This window comes from Macrobrachium nipponense, chromosome 2 (genome assembly GCF_015104395.2).
Source record: "Macrobrachium nipponense isolate FS-2020 chromosome 2, ASM1510439v2, whole genome shotgun sequence".
In the NCBI taxonomy this organism is placed as follows: domain Eukaryota; kingdom Metazoa; phylum Arthropoda; class Malacostraca; order Decapoda; family Palaemonidae; genus Macrobrachium; species Macrobrachium nipponense.
In genome coordinates, this window is record NC_087201.1 from 130,311,588 (window position 1) to 130,320,346 (window position 8,759).

An 8,759-nucleotide genomic window follows, 5' to 3' on the forward strand; every position below is an offset into this window, starting at 1 on the left:
ATAAATTTGGAAACCAGCATTGCAGTAGATGTTGATTTCGGCCAGTTTTCCCAATTAGTGAAAGATAAGAGTGTTCCAGACAGTACACGGCCTCCCACACATGGCATACCTGCCTTGCCTTTATATCAGGCCATTCAATGTTGCTTGTAAATAAAGGTAAATTAGGTTAATCCACTGAATTTTCAATGGCGACCTTGCATTCCCTTTAACAATTATCTAAGGTAAGTCATAAGCGCTCCATTTACCTATACTTCCTCATTTTTTTCCCCTTACGTTTTGGACAAATGCCATCTCAAACGTCCTGGGACACGTGACGGGCCACGCCCGCCCGTCCCGGGACACGTGGCGGACCTCGCCCGCCCGTCCTGGGACACGTGGCGGGCCACGTCCCCCTGTCCCAGGATACGTGGCGGGCCCCACCCGCCTCTCCCAGGACATATGGTGGGCCTCGTCCGCCCATCCCGGGACATGTGGCGGGCCACACCCGCCCATCCCGGGACACCTGGCGGGCCTTGCACGCACGTCCCAGGACACGTGGTGGGCCTCGCCCGCCCGTCCCGGGACATGTGGCGGCCTAGCCCGCCCGTCCTGGGGCACGTGGCCGGCCTTGCCCGCCCGTCCCGGGACACATGGCGGGCACCCCACGCCCATCCCAGGACATGTGGCAGGCCTCGCCCGCCTGTCCTGGGACACTTGGCAGGCCATGCCCGCCCGTACTGGGATATGTGGCGGGCCTCGCCCCGCCCGGGTCAAGACACGTGGCGGGCCTCGCCCACCCGTCCCGGGACACGTAGTGGGCCTCGCCCGCCTGTCCCGGGACACGTGGCGGGCCTCGCCCTCCCGTCCTGGGACTCTTTGCAGGCCATGCCCGCCTGTCCCCGATGTGTGGCGGGCCGTGCCCGGCTGTCCCTGGACATGTGGGGGGCCCCGGGCCGCCCGTCCACGGACGCGTGGCAGACCCTGCCCGTCCGGGACACGTGACTGGCCTCGCCCGCCTGTCCCGGGACACGTGGCGGGCCTTGCCTGCCCGGCCTGTGATACGTGGCGGGCCCCGCCTGCCCGTCCCCAGACACGTGATGGGCCCCGTCTGCCTGTCCCCGGACGCGTGGCGGGCCCCGCCCACCCGTCCCTGGACACGTGGGCGGGACCTGTCGTGGGACGCGTGGCGAGCCCCGCCCACCTGTCCTTGGACACGTGGCGGGCACCGCCCGCTCATCCCAGGACAAATGACGGGCCACACCCTCCCGCCCCATCTGTCCAGGGTCACTCGGGGGGCCTTGCCCGCCTGTCCCAGGACACGCGGCGGGCCATGCCCGTCTGTCCCGGGACACATGGGTGGCCTCGCCCGCCGGTCCCGGGACACGTGGCAGGCCTTGCCTGCCTGGCCCGGGACTCGTGGTGGGCCACGCCCTCCCCTCCTGGGACACTTGGCGGGCCATGCCTGCCCGTCCCCGGACGTGTGGCGAACCCTGCTCACCCATCCCCGGACGTGTGGGCGGGTCCCTCCCACCCATCCCGGGACGCATGGCAAGCCCCGCCTGCCCATCCCGGGATGCATGGCGGGCCCCGCTCTCTTGTCCCATACAACAAACATTATCCTCAAATTTTTCACATCTCATCCGTCTTTGTGAGGCCAGTGCCATTCCTTGAAGATCGCGCCATTCCTTGGAGATCGCGTCATTCCTTGGAGATCGCGTCATTCCTTGAAGACGAACAGCTTCTCCTTCGCTCCTCGCAGCTGTCCAACCTCATCTTCCAGCTTTTTGTTCCGTTCGCCCTGGACACCGGTCTTCCTCTCCAGCCAAGATTTCCTTTCTCTAGAAGACATGTAAGCTCCTTCCTCTTGAGTTTCACAGCCTCAATTTCACTCTAAAGTCCACACATTACCTTCCTGAGGTCTTTCACTTCATTCTGCAGGCGCTTGAACCTGACCTCGACGTCTTTACTGCCGAATTCGTGCTTTTCGGTCGCGTCCTTTTGTTCCTGTATGAGCCTCGCCATCCATGCCGCTTCTTCGCTTTTTAACTGCGGGTCTTTTTCCTTCTGTCGTACGAGTTCCTCTTGCCTCTCAACCTGGCTGTTTGCCTCTGCCAACCGCACTGTTAGTTTCCCTTATCCTCTCACATAGGGCATCGTTTCTCTCCCCAGTTTCCTTTGTCTTTTCCATCAGCTGCTGATTTTCATCTGTGATCTTGAGGATCTTGTCTTCCAGCTGCCGATTTTCCCTCTGTTCTTGGTCGTTCTCCCTCTTCAGGAACAACGTGTCAGCTTTGAGCGAGTAGGCCCTTTCTTGCCAGGCCTGCTGTTGCAACACTTCCTAAGCGATCTGGATCACACGCGTGTGTTCTTCCCTTCCGTCCTCCTTCTGAATCTCTTCATTGTTGTCGAGAACTCTGTTGCAGCTGAAGAATTATCCTGTCCAAGTTCACCTGCTGCTCTCTCTGGCACCGGATGGTATCTCGCCAAGCCGCAATTCTCTCCTTCAGTTCCTTCTCCTTGGGCTGTTCAACTCCATCAACAGTAGTCAGGAAGAACCTCATCTGTGAATAGGCAGTCACAATAAACAAGATGACTATTCCTGAGTTATTCCGTATTTCGAACAATATGTGGACATACCCAGTTCACATACTCTCCTCTCATTCTCTCTCGATTTTTCGTTGATTTTCTATATTTCACGAGAGATATTTCGATTTCTCAAAATATACCAGGAAATATTCTGAACATTTTATAACTCTGCCTTGTCTCTTGGTGTTATAAATTGCTGAAATCTCTTACTCTCAGGGATTTTTTTGCAGTACGTATCTTCTTTGTCTGATCTCTCTCTCTCTCTCTCTCTCAAACAACCCTTGAGAACGTTGTCAGATGCAACTACCGTAACTCCTCCGTAATATGTGTGCATCAATATGGTACTGTCTAACTAAATGATGTACTGTGATATGGAACCATCATTTTCTCAGTGAGTCCTGGTACTCGAATCCTTTGTAATATCCGTATGAATGCTTGTATTGGTGCTGTCAGAACCTATCCCATATTCTTCACATACCAACATTTTCTCCGTTTCAACACTTGAACCCACCTAAACTAGTCAATTCTCTTTAATGGCTGAGCATTATTTGCTTTGGTAGTGGTATAACACACTTTTTGTCATTTTTCCTGTGTTTTCTTTGTAAACTTCCCTCCTTACTCTTGCGTATTCACTGTTTCCTCTTTCTCTCCAATTCTTTCATTTTGTCCATTGGCTGCTAATCCTAATTGCATAGCGACCTAGCTTCACATTTTACTGGGCCCTGCTAATGGACTTTCACTATTAAGAAAAACAACCAGCTAGAATTATAGCCTGAGGCATACTGTACAAACCAAGTCGTCACGTTTGTCACCAGGAAGATTAGAAAGGTTCCCATGGGAAGTTTAGAGACTCGTTGAGGGTCTCTTGATTTTTAAAGAACATTAAATGTTGTTTGCTTTTGCTTTTATCTTTTACAGACCCAGGCTTTTTCACAGAAATACATTTCAAAGTATGCTGATAAGCAGCAGCACAAGGTAATTTAGAGATTTCATCGACTTAAAGCCATATGACAATGGCTAGGCATTTTGTCCTTCAGTATCTCGCTCCAAGATCAAAATTTCCTTTGCCAAGGTTATTTATATATCGATATTTGAACTATATAATACAATTCATCATCAATATTGATTTTGTCTATCAACTAGCTGTAAAAGATTTAAAAAATCTAGATTAGTTGATAGGTTGTAGGCCACGCCCCTTGACTGCCCTAAAATTCGAGGAATCATCACGGCTTTTACACGAGTGTTTCATTGTTTTACTGCTTCATCTTGCAGTATATTCTTTTGATGTAAGTTTGACTCATATTATTTGGATTATACAATGAAAATTAAGCACTAACTGAAATACCAAAGATTGTAATACGGTAAACAGCTACAGAACTTTGTGAGCGGGAAGTAAAGATAGAGTAACAAATATTTTTTTATGGCAAAGTTTCGAAAGTCTACGTGTTATTGCTCTGTATGAACTATAGTCGCTTGGTATTTTGAGTGTTTTGTTAAAAGAATTTAAGCAATTGATGTGGTAGAAAGAGTAATGACAACTAACGCGTATCACACTGTTTTTTTAAGGTTCTTTAGTTCCTTGCCGATGAAAATTCCCCACAATCCCATAAAGATCTTTTGTAACAGTCCTTTCCGCCATGTGAGCCTGCCGTTAGAAATGTATCTTTTCTTTTCTTCAGTACAGGTGTACTTCTTACATATATGCTATAATTTGCCGATTCTGTTATTACAGCTTGTTCTCTCGGTTCGCGTGTGTGAAATTGAATCTCCTGATCATTCCTTACACCCTCTACGGCTACGCGCTATGTGCACGTGAAGGTTAATCACTGTAAACAGTTCACCATGGTTTAAAGCTGTTGAAAATAATAAACCTCATTTAGGCTAATGCATTTCTTTTGCGTACATCCCCGTGTAGCAACCAACACGCCTCTTGATCTCCTTACATATAATTCCGGCATCACAAAGGCCTTTGCCCAGTACCCTACCATGAGGCATATCCCTCAAGATTAAGAAATAAACTTGAAAAACCTCTAAAATTACTAAAGGAATATTCGAATATTCTAGTTAAGTGTACTAAAAGTGGATTTTAAAAATGTCCTCCTGAACAGGTTATGCAAGCAAAACTTGCACAGCAACATCATTAAGAACTGCCCTTCCCTTGCCGGTTAGAACAGTACTTCTACACACACACACACACACACACACACACACCTACCTGTTGACAATGGCAAAAGGCAGTTTCAGCAGGTGGACAAAGATTGGGAAAAAATGTACATGCTCAACAACGTAACAGTGATCATCATAATTATTAACATTGATAGTTAAACTGTTATGGTAAAATCATGTAGACCTTTTAGTACGTAGAGTTATCACATCACCTACCGACAATTACACACTCACCATCAGAATATGGCATCTTACTTGTAATCACGTGAACTCTGTTTTCCATTTTTCAGCTTTCCTTTTATTACATTCCAGACCTTCTCATCAATACCGTAACATTTAAGAAAACAGGGTTACGTTATCCTTTATTCATCATAACATAAAACAACCCCTCAGAATACATACTCAGAATACTTATATGATAGACTGAATTACATTCCCTCCAGGAAACATATTGCATTGTAATCTTTCTAAGTTTTATTGTCACTAACTTTCGCCGTGTTTGCAGCGCCGTGGAAAACTTCCTTATTTTTTCTTACTGAAATGCTTGCTCATATTTCTCCAACATGCCAATTTTGCACTTTCTTTCTTTCTGCTGTAAATCTTCAGCTGAGAGCCCTTACGGACAAAGTCAACAGACTATAAACCCAAGAGGGTTCCATAGAGAAATCAGCCTGCAGAGAGAGATACAGGTTAAAAGAATAAGAGTTAATAAGTAACCACGATGCAATAGAAAATAAAACCTATACACATGAAATTTGGGATACGTTAGCTGAGAGCAGGAATGAATGTGCTTCTCAGTTGAACGTTTGAAGATCAGAAGATTCCACATATCAGTTGTAGCGAAGATAAAACTTTTTTTTTCAGTTTTTCCTGTGTCACTGCGCAACCTTTCTAGTTTTCACATTTTCGTTCAAAGCGTGTATTCTTATCTTTATCCATTTATTCCCCCAAACTCTCACTACCACCCCAAAGATCCAGCCCAAGAACCTTTGTCAGTACCAGCTGGATACTACGTTTTTATATTTCATTAATATGACCTCTTCACTCAGGTTTCTCTTATTTTACTTTCTAAGCTTGTTGCATGGTACTGTAATCATGTTCGTGCATTTCGCAGCTAAGCAGTAATGGCATAAGTGTGGATTGCATTAATTATAGACTAAAGTCTATCTGTCTTGTAACTTCAAAGGTCGTCGAAAACTTGATCATGTAATCTTTATACAAGAACAAAATATTATATAAGACATTCTTTTACTGTAATAATTAATTTAAAAATCACTTCAGGCATCTCTGTTATTTCCAGTAATGCCAAAGTATAGTAGCTGCAAATCCTTATTATATTCATTTTCAGCTCGCGAAGTTGTCCGTATCTGTACAATGATGTTACTTTGAAGTATACTGGCTTTTCTTTATGTATTGTACAAAGAAAAGTTTCTTTTGAAGTTCTTGTTTTGCATTCCATTCTCAAAGTTTGTTAACTCAAAAAATATGGATGTTAGATGAAAATAATTTGTGAATAAAGACAAACATCTCAGGAGCCATCGGCTTTTGAAACAGAGAATTCACTCGATACATATTCTCCAATATTCATATCATAAAGCTTCCATTAAAATTCGGCGTTAAAAAATGAAAATCATTAGAAGGAACAAAAACAGCTATCTATTTTTATCAGAGAGAGAGAGAGAGAGAGCGAGAGAGAGAGAGAGAGGAAAAATCTGTAATTTACGAATTGGCAATCAGTTTTCACATTGACAGCTAACTCCGGGTTTGAAACCACACATACAGACAGACAGACAGAGAGGAGGAGACGGAGGAGGAGGAGAAAATACTGGGGCATTTCAGTAGCCGGTTCAACTTCGCCCCTTATAAGCTGATTTTAAAATCGGGACCTAGTTTCGGCTTTGCAATAATAAGATCAATCAAAATAATTTACATATGCAAGGAAGGTGTAGGAAAAGAAAATCCCAAATGAAACGCTTATAACATTGAAAGAGTTTAGTCATCAGATGCCCCATTTGAAATGCGCAGAGGCATATATACCAGAAAGGGGCACCGTGTCTCTTTCAAGCATCAACAGGTAGTACGTGAGCTGGTCCCCTTGGATAACCAGGGTCCATGGGCCCCACAATGAAGTTCCCAAAGAGGCCCACTTTATATAACAGGGCCTATAGGTTTCTCCGGGAATCGCCAGAGGATCTACGGCAACACCAGGACCAAATATTCATCCGTAATTCCCGGAGGATGGCCTCTATTAGTCAAGCTGATTTGATTTGCTTTTGGAAAGAGAGGCACAATACAGTTCCTGCTTTATAAAGCTTCTTGAAGACACGGAATTAATCCTGGAGCTACATATAAATTTTGAGAGCCAGGAATGAATTCTGTCCTCAAAGTGAAATATAATCTTAATGGAGGTTATCTTCGGGGGATTCCGGAGGAAATCTTTGGTTCCTGGTGTTATCTAAGACTTTTTTTTCCTTCCATAATATGGCCTCTTTGCGAGCTTAATTGTGGAGACCAGAGACCTGGTTATCCAAGGAGACCTGGCCATGTCCTTGCAGAAGCCAGGAACAGACAGGGTGCCGCTTTCTGGCGGATGTGCCTCACACCATTTTGAATGGGGCGTTTGAAGGATAATCTTTTATTTTCTTGCATATGTTGCAACGCTTTTGAATGTCTTCTTATTGCAAAATTATTTCTATTATTATTGTTATCAACCATCTTGTTGATGATTGATGGATTTCGATTTTAAGTACATAAACGCGAATTCCATAAGGATATGTACAGCAGAGTCGCATTAATCTTTATACCTTGACTGTTGAGAGGAGAGTTCACTTTCATCCTGAATTTTAAAGGATAAATGCATCTAGGTTACGTTATAGTTTTAGAAGTTGTACGTTACAAAATATTTATACTTTCGTACGTCAGTTCTAATTTCATTATCATTTTTGCACGCAGTTGCATTTTGTCTCCTTCAAAATTCGTAAAAGCTCCTTTTGTCAACATGACGATAGAACGGGATAAAAGAAAATAAACATAGTAAGTTCATCTAACAATACGTAGAAAATGGGCTTTATCTCAAAATTAAGGTTTGTTGAGAGCATTTTAGATGACATATATTTCTTTGATTTTGTATTAAGTGTGGTTTTTAATGACCTTCAGTCTAAAATATGGTAAAAATCTCTTAATTATTTCATATTTTTAATAGCAGTTTCTACCATTCAATGGAGTAATGATAAACTAACATTACTCTAATGGACCTTTGTGATTTTTATGATTTTTACAAGAAATTTTAAAAAATGAAATTACGTGGATTCCTCTCTCGTATTCACGACCCTAAACTATTAAATTCATTTATTATTCACAGCCTTTACAATTTAAAATTTCTTTGTATTCGCAAACGTTTCACTAAAAAAAGTTAATGTAATACTTTTTTCTCGACCATTTATTCAACTTCAACGAAGAATGCAATGGACAGATGCTGTATTTACATAAAGACGTAGAGACGAAATCGTATATGGGATTTTAGTCAAAAGGTTATTATATGTTTTAATGTCGGTTGTTTTTTTTTATTTTAAGTGTTACACAAACAGCAGAGAGAGAGAGAGAGAGAGAGAGGAGAGAGAGAGAGAGCGAGAGAGAGAGAGAGGGTTGGGGAAAGGGGGGGGGGGGTTTAGTAATTGCGTCAGACGGGGCCTTTTATGGCTCCCTCTTTCTTTTGAGCTCTCGACAAAAATTATTACCCAGAGGTCCGCTGGATATATATATATATATATATATATATATATATATATATATATATATATATATATATATATATATATCAAATTTCCACCTCGTCTCCTCCCAGAAATACAATTACATTGAAAATTTAGGCCTTGACTAGAGGACGAGGGGTTTGAACAAAGGAAAAAAAACTGAAAAATTAAACTTCTCAGGCATAAGGCCAGTTTTACTGAGGAGAGAGGAATTTACATAAAAGCTGGACTCTAGTTTTATAAGCACTATATTTACAGAAATTTACAGAGGTCCAG

General features: G+C 43.5%; 1 protein-coding gene across 1 annotated transcript in view; it reads right to left on the reverse strand.

Moving 5' to 3' along the window:
* The window catches only part of LOC135221313 (putative cuticle collagen 80), a 975-nt gene extending 270 nt beyond the window's left edge, over window positions 1-705 (reverse strand). Inside the window, exon 1 of the mRNA XM_064259118.1 lies at window positions 274-705. Coding sequence (XP_064115188.1) covers window positions 274-705 — 432 coding nt within the window. The remainder of the gene's footprint in view (window positions 1-273) is intronic.
* Window positions 706-8,759: the final 8,054 nt, after the last annotated feature.